The 16,299-nt window shown below is 34.8% G+C and overlaps 2 protein-coding genes across 4 annotated transcripts; both read right to left on the bottom strand.

The window, feature by feature from the left end:
• Positions 1–2,293: 2,293 nt before the first annotated feature.
• LOC106907225 (uncharacterized) lies at positions 2,294–5,905 on the bottom strand. Of its 2 annotated transcripts, none has more exons than XM_088009625.1 (6): positions 5,659–5,905; positions 4,129–4,443; positions 3,658–3,912; positions 3,470–3,586; positions 3,163–3,264; positions 2,294–3,068 (listed from the first exon to the last, which is right to left on the bottom strand). In XM_088009625.1, the coding sequence occupies exons 1-6, from the start codon at positions 5,705–5,707 to the stop codon at positions 2,872–2,874; spliced, it is 1,035 nt and encodes a 344-aa protein (XP_087865751.1). In that variant the 5' UTR covers positions 5,708–5,905; the 3' UTR covers positions 2,294–2,871. The 2 variants fall into 2 exon arrangements, with proteins under 2 accessions (XP_087865751.1, XP_087865750.1); XM_088009624.1 differs by having other exon boundaries at positions 3,404–3,586; positions 5,659–5,903.
• A 1,668-nt stretch (positions 5,906–7,573) lies between these two features.
• LOC148157102 (uncharacterized) lies at positions 7,574–15,542 on the bottom strand. 2 transcript variants are annotated; one of them, XM_088009621.1, is made up of 9 exons: positions 15,162–15,542; positions 13,237–13,554; positions 12,778–13,032; positions 11,843–12,160; positions 11,383–11,637; positions 11,196–11,312; positions 10,798–11,115; positions 10,333–10,587; positions 7,574–9,437 (listed from the first exon to the last, which is right to left on the bottom strand). In XM_088009621.1, the coding sequence occupies exons 1-9, from the start codon at positions 15,208–15,210 to the stop codon at positions 9,253–9,255; spliced, it is 2,070 nt and encodes a 689-aa protein (XP_087865747.1). In that variant the 5' UTR covers positions 15,211–15,542; the 3' UTR covers positions 7,574–9,252. The 2 variants fall into 2 exon arrangements, with proteins under 2 accessions (XP_087865747.1, XP_087865749.1); XM_088009623.1 differs by lacking the exon at positions 7,574–9,437 and adding an exon at positions 9,444–9,753.
• Between the last annotated feature and the right edge of the window lie 757 nt (positions 15,543–16,299).

Here is a 16,299-nt window from a genome sequence, read left to right as displayed (position 1 = left end):
AATCAAAAAGTGCCAGAACAATCTTTTTAAACCTGCCTGTTTTGATTATTTACATTTTTTATATCAGTTTTAATAGAAGCACAGTGTTATAAGCACTTATGTTAGTATTGTTCATAAATGTTTTAGAAAAGAATCATCTCAGGATTTAGCTTTGAATGACTGGAGATCCAGCTTGTTGTCTGTTATTAAAAGTTTGTTGAATATATTCTTCACTTCAACGACTCAAAATGATCATCTGCTTTACTTCAGTGTATCATATTTGAATTTTATGTGATATAGACCAAAATAGAGCAGGGGATTTTGGTGAAGAAGGAAAATGAGTTTATAAAACTTTACTACAAATAGAAATCTGAAATTCGTTGTGTGCGCTTGCAGTTTGAGTTTGTAAGTCAACACAGCCACTTTAATGTCTGTTTTTAACAGCCATGGATAGAAAGTTTTGTAAGTTCTTTGTAATTAAAGCTCAAGTTCAGTCAGATTGGAGTGAAAACTAATATCAACATAACTTTTTAAGTGTTACCACAGAACCTCAGTTGGATTTAGGTCTAGACTTTGACTGGGCCATCCTCACATATGACTATGTCTCCAACTTGTGACAGGCGGTTTATGTCTTCTCGAGCTCCAAACAGATTTTCTTCAAGCATTGCCTTGCATTTAGCTCAGTTCCTGTGATCTCTGACCAACTTGGATCTCTCTGCTAAAGAAACTTCCCACGTCACGATGCTGTTTTCCATCTGCAGCATTTTGAATGTAGGCCATCTGAATTTTGATCTAACTGGATCAAATTTCCTCTGTGTCCCTGTGCGGAAAACTGCAATCAGTATATTTTCATGAATTTTGTCCAACAATAGCTTTCTTTGAGCATGCATGACTGTCAGTGTTTCTGGAGCAACAGTGTTTATTGATGATGCGACTCGGTGCAGAGGCAGCCGAATTAATTCGTATTTCAGAGACTTAATGTGTGCTCACCAGATGGACAATGATCCAACACATACAGTTAAAGCAACTCAGAAGTTTAAGTAAAATACTCTTGAGTTCCCAAGTCAGTTCCACTGAGCATGCATTTCACTTGTTAAGGACTAAACCTCAAACGAAAATAATCACTAAGAAACAGCAGCCGAAAGGCGCTTAAGTAAATGCCCGTGAGAGCATTAAAATAGAGGAACTTCTTGTTTGATGTCCACAAGTTCAGCACTTCAAACTGTCATTGGCAGCAAAGCATTTTCAACAAAGTATTAGAGGTAAACATTTTAAGTTAAGTTCTCCGACATCCTTTGAGGATATGAAGGGGTTGTGAAAGAAATGCTCTTCGATTGCACCTGAGTTGTTTCATTTAAGTTCTTTGTGGTAATTCACCTAAACCAAATATGAAAAAAACCTTGTCTCTCCAAATATTTACGGGCCTGACAGTCAGTGCTATTACACTTGATCTGTGATCTTTACATTTCTGTTCACATAGAGACTTGGTAAAGTGGAAACCACACAGTCACATGACTAAATATCGAAAAGATAACCTGGGGGGTGTTGAAACGCAAACGCAACCTTCCCTCTGTTATCTGACAAGCTGTCAGATGTTGTTTCCTCAAACTGAATGTGCTGAATATTAAAAGAACGCCACATTTCCAGTTCCTCTTTTATGTGTGTGCGTGTGTGTGTGTGTGTGTGTGTGTGTGTGTGTGCTTGAGACTGTTTTCCACTGCTTTTATCTCACTGCATGAAAATTACAACTAAATTGGGAAAAGTACAAAAGTTCAGTGGTTAAAAATAAATCGATAAGATGAAATAAATAATGTTGGTTTTGCTGTGCATGGCAACACAGCTGCAGTATAATGTGATTCTTTATTTTGTTAAGAGAGGCAGTGTGCATTAAAGAACATTTTGAACCACCCAGTGCACCCAATACGACCAAAGCTGAAAACCATTAAGTCCATACGAGAATTTAAGAATTTAAATTATCTCTAAGAGAGTCTTAGAGATAATTTGTGTCATGGAAACTTTTTTTTTTTTTTTTTACTATAAAGCTCCCTAGAGATAAAGTTTCTCTCGTTTCTCTATCTACTCTAGAGCCACACGGAGATAAGATCACTGATGCCGACAGCAAGTCCCAAACAAGCTGCAAATGTACAACTGATTTGAGCTGAGGTTAATTTATGTAAATTATGATAAAAAGGATTAATGAATAATTTACAAACACATTAATCATTTAGTTATCCAGAAGTGTTTTTTTTTTTTTTAATTCTGGTTAATGTCAACAAATAATAATAGGTGAAACTATACACTCCACTCGTTAAACTGGTATTCATCAAACATATTTTAATTTGATAAACATCACATGCAGCTTTTTGTAACAGTATTACAGCTTTTTGAGTACAATAACATATTTAGGAAGAACACTTCTAAATTAAAGACATCTAAAACATATCTTCAAGTGTTATAAGGTTTTGCTCACCAAGCTGACTTTACGCTATCGAGAAGCAAGCGTCACGTTTAATAAGTTAAAACTGTAATAATAAATGAACTTCTAAAAAATAAGCAGCACAATAAACCTTAGCTGTTATGACTTGATATTTTAAACAATTTTGCGGCACTATTTTCTTTTATTCAGCATCGTAGTAAACAGGAACAGGGGGAATTTACAGGCAGACAGTGAATGACCCACGCTGGGAGTTCAAGCCAGGCAGCTGCAGTAATCTCCATAAAAGGACAATTACACAAAATAAAAGCCTTTTTCACTTTACATCATCTCTCTCTCTCTCTCTCTCTCTCTCTCTCTCTCTCTCTCTCTCTCTCTCTCTCTCTCTCTCTCTCTATCAGCCTTTCATAGCGTCGTTTTTGTAGATGTGTCAAAATAAGCCCGTTAGACATTACACATCACCTGCCTTTTCGTACTTGTGCATACACGGTATCATCCACTGTCGGGTTAGTTTGAGATATTCTTGGTTTCTTTGAAAACTTGACCTGGCCGTACTCCACGTCAGCCTCCTCACTTTTCTCCACTCTTCTCCCCTGCTTTTTCACAATCCTGACATCAGCATAGGTCATTTCCTGGTCATCCTCCTCCTTCTCCACTGCAGAGAAGCAGGAAGAACAGAAATGATGTCACCCTACTGACTTTACGAGGGGTCATTTTGAGTTAGTTATTGAGAAAGCTGTGTTATTTACCTTTTGTGTTTTTCTTTTTCTTGTGGACACAGATGAATGCTATGCTGGCTATCAAGACAATTACGAGCGCTGCTAAAACACCACCCATTACTGGCAACAGCCCTGTTTGAAAACATAATAAAATAAGACAAACACGGGTCTTTAAGGTCAGCATTACTCTGTGGTATATATGCAGACTGGTAGGAATGGAAAAATTATTGATTTTATTGAATCTAGCACAACAGAGTTTATCTTCACTTACTAATGTACCAAGGATGACCATTGTCGTTAGGGCTGCTAGCAGAAGTATTTGACTGTGTCTTCTTACCCACAGTAGTATATTTAGTTGTTGGAGGGACTGTTGTTGGTTCAACACACAGGGTGTTGTTTTCTTTATACACCCACTTAGCTATTTGAGTCCCATTGGAAGTGCAGTTAATAAAGCCTAGAAGCAAACAATATTATAAATCATGTAAGGATCATGATAAAAAATATGATTTATCTTTTCTCACTCACCACAGCCAGCTAAGTTCATCTCTTTGGAGGAGTTACTGACTTGATTCCTGACTGAGCAGACCAGATGTCCTGAGATGTTTTGTCTCAGAACGATGATGTTGGTCTCAGTATTTCTAGAGAAGAGCTCAGAGTCGGTCAGTGTGCGTCCATCCAGAGTCCAGCTGTACTGAGGACTGTCGCCCTGAGACACACAGGACACCTTCATCTGTCCCTGAGACAAACAGTCAGGGACCAGCTGGACAGAGGACACAGGAGCTGAGAGAGAAACACATGAAAAATGAATGACAGGACATAAGTCTTTATTAATTCTGGTGGAAAACTGTAAAGTACAGAAGACAAACTGAAGTATGTTGTAAGATGTTTTTATTTAATCTAAGTAAAATGTATAACTATACTACTTCATGCTGAGAAATGAAACAATGCAAAAGAGTGAAATATGCAAAAAAATATAGAAGAGAAATACCTGATTACCTTTAACCAATAGCTGCAGAGTTCTCCATCCTGTTCCCTTTCCATCTTCATCAAACATTTCAAGTTTATATTCACCGCTGTCGTTCCTTCTCAGGTCATTGATCCTGACTGATCCATTAATGGGGAAAAAGGGAATTCTGTCGTCCTTTGGAGGAACAACTGCGTTATTCCTCCAAATGAGTATCACATAATCGTTCCTTTTCCATTGAAATTTGTGTATTTCTGACACGTCCATCAGTTGAACGTCTACTGCTCCTCCCAAAACTCCAAAACACTGAGTTCCATTTTTTCTGCCATCACAGGAAGGTTTCACAGCTTAAAGGAAGAACAAGAATAATGATAAATAGTTTATTTACTTATTTTTATATTGTTAATTAAAGGATTCTATTAGCCACTTTAACATTTATAATATGAGGCACTGCATTTCTCACACATCACTATGACTTTAAGTGTTTAGTATCAAACAGCAGAGTTTGAAACAACAAAAAGGTAAACTGACTTAAAGCAGCTTTCTCTTTAAACAGAGGCCAAGCAACAAATAATATTTAATATGATGTCTTCAAAACTATACATACTAAAAAGACAATTCATCATTCATTCAAAAATCAAAGTTTCTTCAGTTCATTACCAATAGTAGGTGATGGAAAACCTACTGATTTTTTACATTTTTGTTTGGTTAAGACAAATGAATTTTGTTTTTTCAAGGATCGTCAAATCGTGTGATCATAGTAAAATGTTTTTTTTCAAGCTTTTGCTTGTTGCAGATATTCATAAAGCTGATAAGAATTCATGTTTCATTTGATATTGTTTGCAAAAAACAATAATAAAAAATAACTTTCAAAGATTAAATAAACTCAACAAATATATGTACTAAATTAACTAGATTTAGCCTCTGAAAACTCAAATAAATTTTAAGTGCAATTATGTAATGTTTTGACTTAAAGTTTTATGCTAAATTTTTAATAAATAAAATGAATAGTAAAAATCATCTATGTAGTTTTACAAAATAACCATTATATTTCTTTCCTTTTATCAACCAATTCACATTCTGCTAACAAGCCTGAGCTGAAACACTTCAACATATTTTAATCATATAACAAGTTTGGAAATTTTCTGTTTTTATTTTAAGTGTATATTTTCCCACGAAATTATACTAATTTGATTAACAAGCCATGCAATCAAAATTTATGGAGTGTCGTGAAACCTGGTTGGGCCTGATTGAGATCTTATCAGGACACACAGAAAACGGGTCACAGAAGCCAGGAGACAACAAGTAATCTGGTATTATGATTTAATGTTGATTAAAGTTTATGTAATCTTGGTTTAAAGGCACTATGGATTAATGTTGATTATGAGTTATGTGATTTTGGTTTGAAAGTAATAAGGAATCTTGACTTAATGAGAAAAATCATAAATGGATAAACGTAATGACTACAAGTTAAGCGTAAATCACATAATGTAAGTATTTTACCACGTCATTCATATATAACAGAATAAAATTGGTGCCCGGTGAAAAGTTAAAAAACTCACCATGAGCGACTTGGAGCGACATCAGTAAGAATCCAACGACGGCTCTCATCTTTACCCACAGATTCACTCAGCTGCTGCCAGATTTTGTGATATTTTATCCAGAATGTAACATTTACATTTTATCCTGAACAACCTGCTGTGTGTCCTGTTAGTGATCAGCAACAGAGGAGAACTGGCAAAAACCTTGTTTATATCAAACAACTGTACTGCATGTTTTTAACTCACTGAGACGAGGAAAGGAAGTGATGTGAGTCTTACTTCCCCTTTTAACCAACAACAAGTCTTTGCTTGTGTGTTGAAGTGAGAGGAAGAAAAAGAAAATGTTCAAACGGGTTTTGAGAAAAAATTTTATTCAGGTTTCTTTATAGTAAAGCTTTGATGAATTGAAAAAAAATTAAAAAGGAGTATCCATTCAAATGTTGTTATTGTAACTGTATAAAAGCCACAAATAATATTATAACACAATTAATGACGATAATTTTGAATCAACATTTGATAAATATCTTCTCTGGCTTTAGGACCCATGGGAAGTCGTCTGATTCCTTATAATTTGTAACTCTTGTGCCTGTAATTAAGGACAAAATTAGCAAAGTTGGTAGCCTTAATGACTACAAAGCAATAGCGTTAGCTAGTGTGATATCTAAAGTGTTATTAGTCGTCCCAATCATCTTATTAGTACAACAGATAATCAATTTGGTTTCAAAGCCAAGTTGGGAAACAGATTTTTATATTTATGACCTGAAAGAGGCAGTAAAAGCATATCTAAGAAAAATTAATCTGTTTTAATCGGGTTTATTGATTCCTCTGAGGCTTTTGATCGGGTCAATCAACACAAGTTGTTTGATAAATTAAAACAGAGAAATGTTCCAGATGTTATTATAAGAATATTAGTTTACTGGTATTCTAACCAGAAGATGCATGTAAAATGGGGCAATGACGTCTCTGCCTCTTTTGATGTGATGTGTGTCAGGATGGGCTTCTTTCACCTTCCCTGTTTAACTTGTACATGGATGACCTGTCAAAAGAAATGAACCTCTGTAAAACTGGATGTATGACTGGTGATCCTCTGGTCAGTCACTTTATGTGTGCTGATGCCCTGGCTGCCCTCTGACTCAGCAGTGTAGGTTTCCAGCAGTTACTGAATATCTGCTCTGATTATGGGTTAAGATATGATGTGCAGTACAATGCTAAGAAAACTGTTGTGCTAATATGTAGGATTAAAACAGATGAAGAACTTTGTTTTCTTGATTTTCTTCTGTGGAGACAAAAGTTAAACGTTTTCTCCAAAACTAAACACCTGGGTCACTACATCACAGACCAGCCCTGTAATGATGACGATGATGGTGACATTTATCGGCAGTGTCGGATATTTTGTGCCCAGACAAACATTCTGCAGAGGAAATTTCATATGTGTACCGATAAAGTAAAAATAAGTCTCTTCAAAGCTTACTGTACATTCCCTTCATGGTGCACATTTTAAAAAGTTAGCATGCAGAAGTTTAAGGTTGCTAATAATGACTCCCTGAGAGTCATGATAAACAATCTGTGATATAGAACAATCTTATTGTAATGCTGTCACAGCCTCCTGTCTGGTAATGTGCTGCGATAGCTGTCATCTTTGTGGAAACATTGGTGTGCAAATTTTTATAATATTTTTTTATGTGATGTGTATCATGTCTTTGTTCTTTTTTTATGTCTATGTGGACCATGAGTCTGTTGAATAAAGCAATCATCAGTCAATCTTCTTTAACAAAAAAATTATATTTATTTACTATCAGAATTAGAATTTCTTTATAAAAACAAAGGTTATTTAAAAATATTTTTGCTTTAAACAACTGTTGCAGTTTTTCAATTTATTTGATGGAAATGCTGAAATTCTACTGTATGAAATTGTATTTATTGAAAAAAAAAAGGATTCAAATAAATATTTATTAGTTTCAACTCTGATATTTAGTTTCTGTGTTGTTGAAACAATTGTTGATAAACTTCCCGACTCCTCCAAAACTGATTAAACAACTGAAAATGCAGAATCTGTATTCTTCCATTAAATAGGATTTCTTATCTGTGCTTATATCGTACAGTCAATATATTCAACAATTTTGCATTCACATCTATGCACACATTCATACATTAATACACAGATTAGTATTGAATCCAGGGTTTAGTGCCTTGCTCCTGGCGGTTTGATATGTGGAGGAAAATGAAGTCGAACCAAAAACCTTCAGGGTGTAGGAATCGATTTTTGTCTTAATTTTAAGGAAATCAAGCAATGAAAATCTAAAAATGATGAGTTTACTAATGATGTCAATAGAGTTTTATAACCAGTGACATCATTAAATGAAATCAGTATAATATAACTAATATAACACAATATTGGACTTTTTTTGTCACAACAGATGAACAAAGCAAGAAAGAAAAAAACGAACACTTGCAGCTGGTTGTCACAAAGACTTGAGAACAGGAGAATAATAAGTGGGTACAGTCCTGAATGAGTGTTTTCTCCAATTTGAGGTTGATATTTTACTCTTTTCCCTATAGGGGAGGTCTACAGATCCAAGGGGAGGTTTGGGACTTGAGGTCCTCTTGTGGGAACTTTATTGATGTGGGTTCTTTTACAGAAAAAGTAAATTTTTTCATTCAAAAACTAATAACTGAAATATCATTGTAATGAATATGCTGATCTGTTGATAAAGCTGTGAGTTGATTGGGTTTCCAAAGGTTTCTGAGTTACAGATGCCAGATATTACAGCAGAAAAGAGAGAAACTGAGTGAACAGGATGCCATCACCACCATTTGAAAGAAAAAAAAGATACTTGCGTTTTATGAAAGTCCCACAATATGTTCTGAAAAGCTAGCAAAGATTAGTGAAACATTGTCACCATATTTTCGGCTTTTTAATAAACCTCTTGTTTATTAAAAAGAGGTTCAAAGCTGCTTTAGTTCTCGAAGGAAGTAAAAGTTGCGCAAGTCTAAAAATCTAGATTCCTGTAACGTGTAGCTTAATTATTGTGCAAAGATTTGAAAAGTCCCAGTAGCCAAAAAGCATCAAGAAAAAGAAAAACAGCTTCCATGTTTGTACGGTTAACCGTTTTCTCTGAGGCTACAAGGTTCCTTTATTACATTTTAGCTGGCACCATTTTTGCGGAGTTTGTATTTTCCTCTGCTGGTTTTGTACGACTACTACGGTTCCAACACATGTAAGACAAGTTAGTCTAAGTGAAGTGTGAGAAACATGCGAATAAAAAGCATAAAATCAGGAAGCGGACAAATACTTTTTCACACCATTGTATGTCATTAGAAGCTCATGGTACAATTCAACATTAATTGAATGCTAATTCATCGAAAGTAGAATAAAATTGGAAAATACATTAAAAAAAACACGCTTAACCTCTAGAGACAAAATGTTTACAATATATAACACAAGAAAGAAATTAAACTAAAACTTTCACTTTAACATAATAGAAAAATGACACTTTGAAATGTTGCACAATAAAACACTCATGAAACATGGCAACCAATCCTAGAAATTTCTACATGCTTAAATTTGTGAGCTTATGTTGAATTTTCACAAATTACAGTCATGATGTCATCCACCTAAGGTGCAGAGCTCAGCTGAACCATCAGAACTGAGTTCTCTGGATTCTCCTCTGTGGGTGGGATGGCAGAGGATTTGGCTTTTTCATATTTCTTTTGCTTCCAAGTGAAGTAGAGACAAAGGGCAATTAGAGGAAGAGCCACAACAATACCACGCAATCCCAAAATGAGCCAGGAGGACAGACCTGCTTAAAGACAAAAAACTTCATTAGTTCAGTTAAACTGATGAGTTTTCACCGTAGACTGTATTTATTGTTGGATGAACTCCAGCAGTTCTCACACTAGAGGACGGGGTAATCTACAAGATTTTTTTAGTAATTTTCACTTGCTAATGTATCAAGCTTGATCATTGTCATTAGCAGAAGTATTTGACTGTCTTCTTACACACACTAGTATATTTAGTTGTTGGAGGGACTGTTGTTGGTTCAACACACAGGGTGTTGTTTTCTTTATACACCCACTTAGCTATTTGAGTCCCATTGGAAGTGCAGTTAATAAAACCTAGAAGCAAACAATATTATAAATCATGTAAGGATCATCATCAAGACCTACGTATTTATCTTTTCTTACTCACCACAGCCAGCTAAGTTAATCTCTTTGGAGGAGTTACTGACTTCATTGATTAAAGACACTAATTGAATAAATGAACTAGATAAGCAACAACTAGATGTATCATCTGAACACTGGATTTGAACTTAAATTAATATTACATGTAATTCTTGAATTGGCTTGTCTTTAACATTTTGTTTTGACTTAAGGGTCATATAAAGTTATTATTAACTAAGAAAGGAATAGAAAAAAATCAAATATGCTTTTTTTTATAAAGTAATCATTACATTTCTTTACTTTTATCACCAAATTTACATTTTCCCATGAGAAAATATCAAAAATTAAAACCAAATGAGCCCGAGCTGAAACGCTTCCACAAATTCTGATGATGTGTAACAAGTTTTAACATTTCTTATAGACCCACTTAGCCATTTAAGTCCCAAATGAAGTGCAGTTAATGAACATGTAACTTAGAAGCAAACAAATTATGAACTCCTAAGATAAACTAATTATTTATCTTTTCTCACTCACCACAGCCAGCTAAGTTCATCTCTTTGGAGGAGTTACTGACTTGATTCCTGGCTGAACAGACCAGATGTCCTGAGATGTTTTGTCTCAGAACGATGATGTTGGTCTCATTATTTCCAGAGAAGAGCTCAGAGTCGGTCAGTGTGTGTCCATCCAGAGTCCAGCTGTACTGAAGACTGTCGCCTTGAGACACACAGGACACCTTCATCTGTCCCTGAGACAAACAGTCATGGGACAGCTGGACAGAGGACACAGGAGCTGAGAGAGAAACACATGAAAAAAATAATTACAGAAAATAATTATTTTTTTTAATTCTGGTTGAAAACTGTAAAATACACAATACAATACTGAAGCATGTTGTAAGATATTTGAGTTTTACAAAGGTAAAATCTGTATTTCATGGTGTGAAATGAAACAATGTAAAAGAGCAAAAAATGGAAGAAAATTAGAAGAGAAATACTTGATTACCTTGAACAAACAGTTGCAGAGTTTTCCATCCTGTGTTTATTCCATTTCTATCAAACATTTCAATTTTATATTCACGGCTGTCATTCCTTCTCAGGTCATTGATCCTGACTGATCCATTACTGGGGAAAAAGGGAATTCTGTCGTCCTTTGGAGTAATAACTCTGTTATTCCTCCAATAAAGTATCACAGAGTTGTTCCTTGTCCATGTGAATCTGGGTATTTGTAACACGTTGTCCATCAGCTGAACGTCTACTGCTCCTCCCAAAACTCCAAAACACTGAGCTCCATTTTGTCTGCCATCACAGGAAGGTTTCACCGCTTAAAGGAATCACAAAATTAGAATGACGAATAAAAATAGATAGTGTATTGATTTTTTGTTCTTGACTGTGTCTTCTTACCCACAGTAGTATATTTAGTTGTTGGAGGGACTGTTGTTGGTTCAACACACAGGGTGTTGTTTTCTTTATACACCCACTTAGCTATTTGAGTCCCATTGGAAGTGCAGTTAATAAAACCTAGAAGCAAACAATATTATAAATCATGTAAGAATCATAATAAATATATGATTTATCTTTTCTCACTCACCACAGCCAGCTAAGTTCATCTCTTTGGAGGAGTTACTGACTTGATTCCTGACTGAACAGACCAGATGTCCTGAGATGTTTTGTCTCAGAACGATGATGTTGGTCTCAGTATTTCTAGAGAAGAGCTCAGAGTCGGTCAGTGTGTGTCCATCCAGAGTCCAGCTGTACTGAGGACTGTCGCCTTGAGACACACAGGACACCTTCATCTGTCCCTGAGACAAACACTCATGGACCAGCTGGAGAGAGGACACAGGAGCTGAGAGAGAAACACATGAAAAATGAATGACAGAAAATAGCTCTTTTAAATTTTGGTGGAAAATTGGAAAGTATAGAAGACAAACTGAAGTATGTTGTAAAATATTTGTATTTTACATAAGTATAATGTGTATTTCATGGTGTGAAATGAAACAATGTCAAAGAGCAAAAAATGGAAGACAATTAGAAAAGAAATACCTGATTACCTTTAACCAATAGTTGCAGAGTTCTCCATCCTGTTCCCTTTCCATTTCCATCAAACATATCAAGTTTATATTCACGGCTGTCGTTCCTTCTCAGGTCATTGATCCTGACTGATCCATTACTGGGGAAAAAGATAATTCTGTCGTCCTTTGAAGTAATAACTCTGTTATTCCTCCAAATGAGTATCACAGAGTTGTTCCTTTTCCATGTGAATCTGGGTATTTCTGACACGTTGTCCATCAGCTGAATGTCTACTGCTCCTCCCAAAACTCCAAAACACTGAGATCCATTTTGTCTGCCATCACAGGAAGGTTTCACCGCTTAAAGGAATCACAAAATTAGAATGACGAATAAAAATAAATAGTGTATTAATTTTTTGTTCTTTTTTTTTTTTTTTACAAAATGAAGAGATTCTATTAGCCACTGGAACATTTCTAATATGAGGCACTATGAATTTCTCACACATCACAATGACTAAGTGTTTAGTGTCAAACTGCTGAGCAACACAACAATAATGATCAACATATTTTCTTCAAACAGAGGACAAGCAACAAATAATATTTTAATGTGATGCCATTACAACTACAAATATTAAAAATAAAATTAATCATTGCAATATTTTGTTCATTTGTTTTAGATCAGGGATCTGTTATTTTTGATTCATTGTGATATTTGAATCACAACATTTTAACAAAAATCACACAAAATGACTCCTCACCTCAATCCTGCCCATTTCTTTTTACATTTCTGATTAGGTTAAGATAAGTAAATAATATTTTTCAAGGATCATCAAGTTATTTGATCATAGCAAAATGTTTTTGTCAAGCATTTGTTGCAGGAATACATGAAGTAGATTTACATCATGAAAACAGTCAAAATATGAACTACTAGATCTTTCGTCTGAACACTGGATACTATTCATATTTTTCTCACTCACCACAGCCAGCTAAGTTCATCTCTTTGGAGGAGTTACTGACTTGATTCCTGACTGAACAGACCAGATGTCCTGAGATGTTTTGTCTCAGAACGATGATGTTGGTCTCAGTATTTCCAGAGAAGAGCTCAGAGTCGGTCAGTGTGTGTCCATCCAGAGTCCAGCTGTACTGAGGACTGTCACCTTGAGACACACAGGACACCTTCATCTGTCCCTGAGACAAACAGTCATGGACCAGCTGGACAGAGGACACAGGAGCTGAGAGAGAAACACATGAAAAATGAATGACAGAAAATAGCTCTTTTAAATTTTGGTTGAAAATTGGAAAGTATGGAAGACAAACTGAAGTATGTTGTAAAATATTTGTATTTTACATAAGTATAATGTGTATTTCATGGTGTGAAATGAAACAATGTCAAAGACAAAAAATGGAAGACAATTAGAAAAGAAATAGTTGATTACCTTTAACCAATAGCTGCAGAGTTCTCCATCCTGTTTCTTTTCCATTTCCATCAAACATTTCAAGTTTATATTCATCGCTGTCATTCCTTCTCAGGTCATTGATCCTGACTGATCCATTAATGGGGAAAAAGGAAATTCTGTCGTCCATTGGAGGAACAACTTCGTTATTCCTCCAAATGAATATCACGGGCTCGTTCTTTTTCCATTTGAATCTGGGTATTTCTGACACGTTGTCCATCAGCTGAATGTCTACTGCTCCTCCCAAAACTCCAAAACACTGAGCTCCATTTTTTCTGCCATCACAGGAAGGTTCAAGTGCTTTAAAAAAAGATTATTATTATTAATTATTATTATTATTATTATTATTATTATTATTATTATTATTATTATTATTATTATTATTATTATTATTATTATTATTATTATTATTATTATAAGAAGAGCATTAACTTTTTCTCTATGAGTATTTTATGTTCACAAGAGAAAATAATATTATAAAAATAATCCATCCATCTATTGATCCTTTATCAATATACTATATCAATTTACTAGAACAGAGGTGGGGTACACTCTGGACACAAGACACACAATGCTACACACACAAACTCATGTCTAAGTCTGATTTATAGAGATGAGTTGACCTGAAATGTTTTCAAATTTTGGGATGTGGCTGGAGAGAACTGACAAAAGTAAATTATATGCAGAAACACAAAATATGTCATTATTTTAGCAGTGAAATACTCAAACATGAACAATTAAACTATTAATAAATGTGTTGCTTTAGTTTCAGGGATCTGTTGTTGTGTCTCAATACCATATTTAAATTTCTCACTTGAAAAATATTCATGAGGGCAAAGTAATTAATCTTTCAAAATGTTCTATTTACAAAATGAGCTGCAGATCCAGTTAAACCTCATCGCAACAAACAGGTTGCAGCTCCTATGTCAACAATTACACTTTTCTTTGAATGAAATGTCTTATTGGTACTTTAAGGCAATCAAAATCTCCTAATTAACATGTTTGTTTATAACATGTGACAGGTAGTGAAAAGTCTTTGAGATTTTGCTTCACCAGTTATGGAAAGTCTTGATTTGTATCAATCATGCCGGAGACGTGACAAATCAGAATAAAGTATGTTTAAAGCTGTCTTGAAACAGAAAATGAGTTTAGTTGATTTGTCAGTTGATTTAGTCGATTATTTACTATGGAGTAGAGGACAAATAAAGCCATCACCTGTTGATGTTGTCTGATACATACAGGAAGCCAAAAATATCATCAAGCTCAAGTAGTTTCTTCAAAATAGTTGGTACAATATCATTACTCCTAACAGGTTTTTTTTTTCAAATTGTTTCTGAAGTAAATGTAACTGAGTGAGAAAATGCAAGAAGTTACTACTTGCCTCAAACTACACATAAAACATCGCATTGCAAACACTTTACTGCCCTCTAGCGTCTGAGTGACGCTAGAGCTGAATGACTCTTAAGTCATCCAGACATTAAGGGGTTAAAAGTCAGGCCTGTTCCCGGAAATTAACAGCTTTAAATAAGCTTGATAATTTCTGAGAAAGAGATATCAAATAAATATATACCTTGCTGATGGCGATGAAGACATTTTTCTAAGTAATATCAGGAAGTGTATGCAACTATTTAATCTAGTAGGTAGAATTTAGAACAAATTTGGACAAGAGTAAATTCACACAAAATTTTATCTACTGAATTATTAGTTTTAAACCTTGTTTAAGTTAATTCCACACCAAAAAGAAAGGGTTAAAAGCAACATATACATACAAGATATGCTAAGGATGACTGACACTGATGCAAATAATGCATACCAAGTTTATGTTTTTAAAAGTTCGGGCTATTTTAGAAAATAAGACAAAAAACACAACAATCAATTAGATATGTGAAAAATTGTGAGCCACTCACCACTACAGACTCCTATCAGGATCAACTGCAGCTTAATCACAGCTTTCATGTCTCTATTCACCCGAGTCTTTGTTGATCAGTGACTGTTAAAAACATAAATGCATGCAACAGCTGATGTATGTCCTGTTAATGATTAGCTTCAGAAGAAAAATTGTGCAAATACTTTTCAGTTAGCGGTGAAATAAGGAAGGAAGTTCAGCAAACCTAAAAAAACAATAAGAGGAAGAAGAAATAAGAAGATTACAGTTTGCTGTAAGCCATTCTCCTACTAGCTCTGTGATGATGGAGCATCAAAAACCAGGCTTCCAGGCTATACGGAGTTAAAAGGGTGTGTATCAGATGAAGTCCCGCTTTGATGCGTGTGTATTGCTGAAACACACAACCGATGACGAACAATGCCTCACATTACACTGGACACGTCACTGCTATATTGTGTGTGTCAGTGTTCAGGACAAAAAGGCTACAAACCATCTTGCTTTGTGGGTTGTTGTCAGTAGCTAAGTTAAGCATGAGAAAGCAGAACATTTTTCATCAACAGTGGATGAAATAGAGCCAATAAAAAAGGACAAAAACTTTCATTTGGAAATAATTTGAGATCACTGTTCACAATATAATTCTTTAATTAACTCCCACCTTCCAGAAATGTCATAGAAATTTCCAAAAACATAAAAATAAAACGTTTATTAATAATAATAATAATAATAATAATAATAAACTCTGTATTTGTGTATTACGTGAACAAAAGGTTTTATAAGCAGTAGGATAGGCAAAGCTGAGACGTATTGAACTTGTATGATACGTCATGAAGGTATCAGGTAGATTTCATAAACCTCCAGAAATTACAAGAAATTTTTTTTGAAAAAGATAAGAGATTTATCTGCCAGCTGATTTATTGGTGCCAATTTCCTTAATTTTGGGAGGTCGGTGATCGGCCGATTTTTACATGTGAAACCGATCTTATCAACCGATCTTATCTACCTTGGCAAAGGTCTAAAAATCAGACATTGTTCTCTTTTGTTCTTCTGTTAAAAAAGGTTTGACTGATAGATCAGCGAGCCAGGTCATGTTTGCACATTTATAGTTAACCATAGTGATCTCACTGTTGCCAGTTCAGCAACTTTATTGGTATTTTGAGCAA

The sequence above is a fragment of the Poecilia mexicana genome, unplaced genomic scaffold (genome assembly GCF_051168715.1).
Source record: "Poecilia mexicana isolate PSO_F unplaced genomic scaffold, ASM5116871v1 scaffold_10, whole genome shotgun sequence".
Lineage (NCBI taxonomy): Eukaryota > Metazoa > Chordata > Actinopteri > Cyprinodontiformes > Poeciliidae > Poecilia > Poecilia mexicana.
Note: the sequence above shows the minus strand (reverse complement) of the source record. Positions and strands in the feature narration are given on the sequence as shown.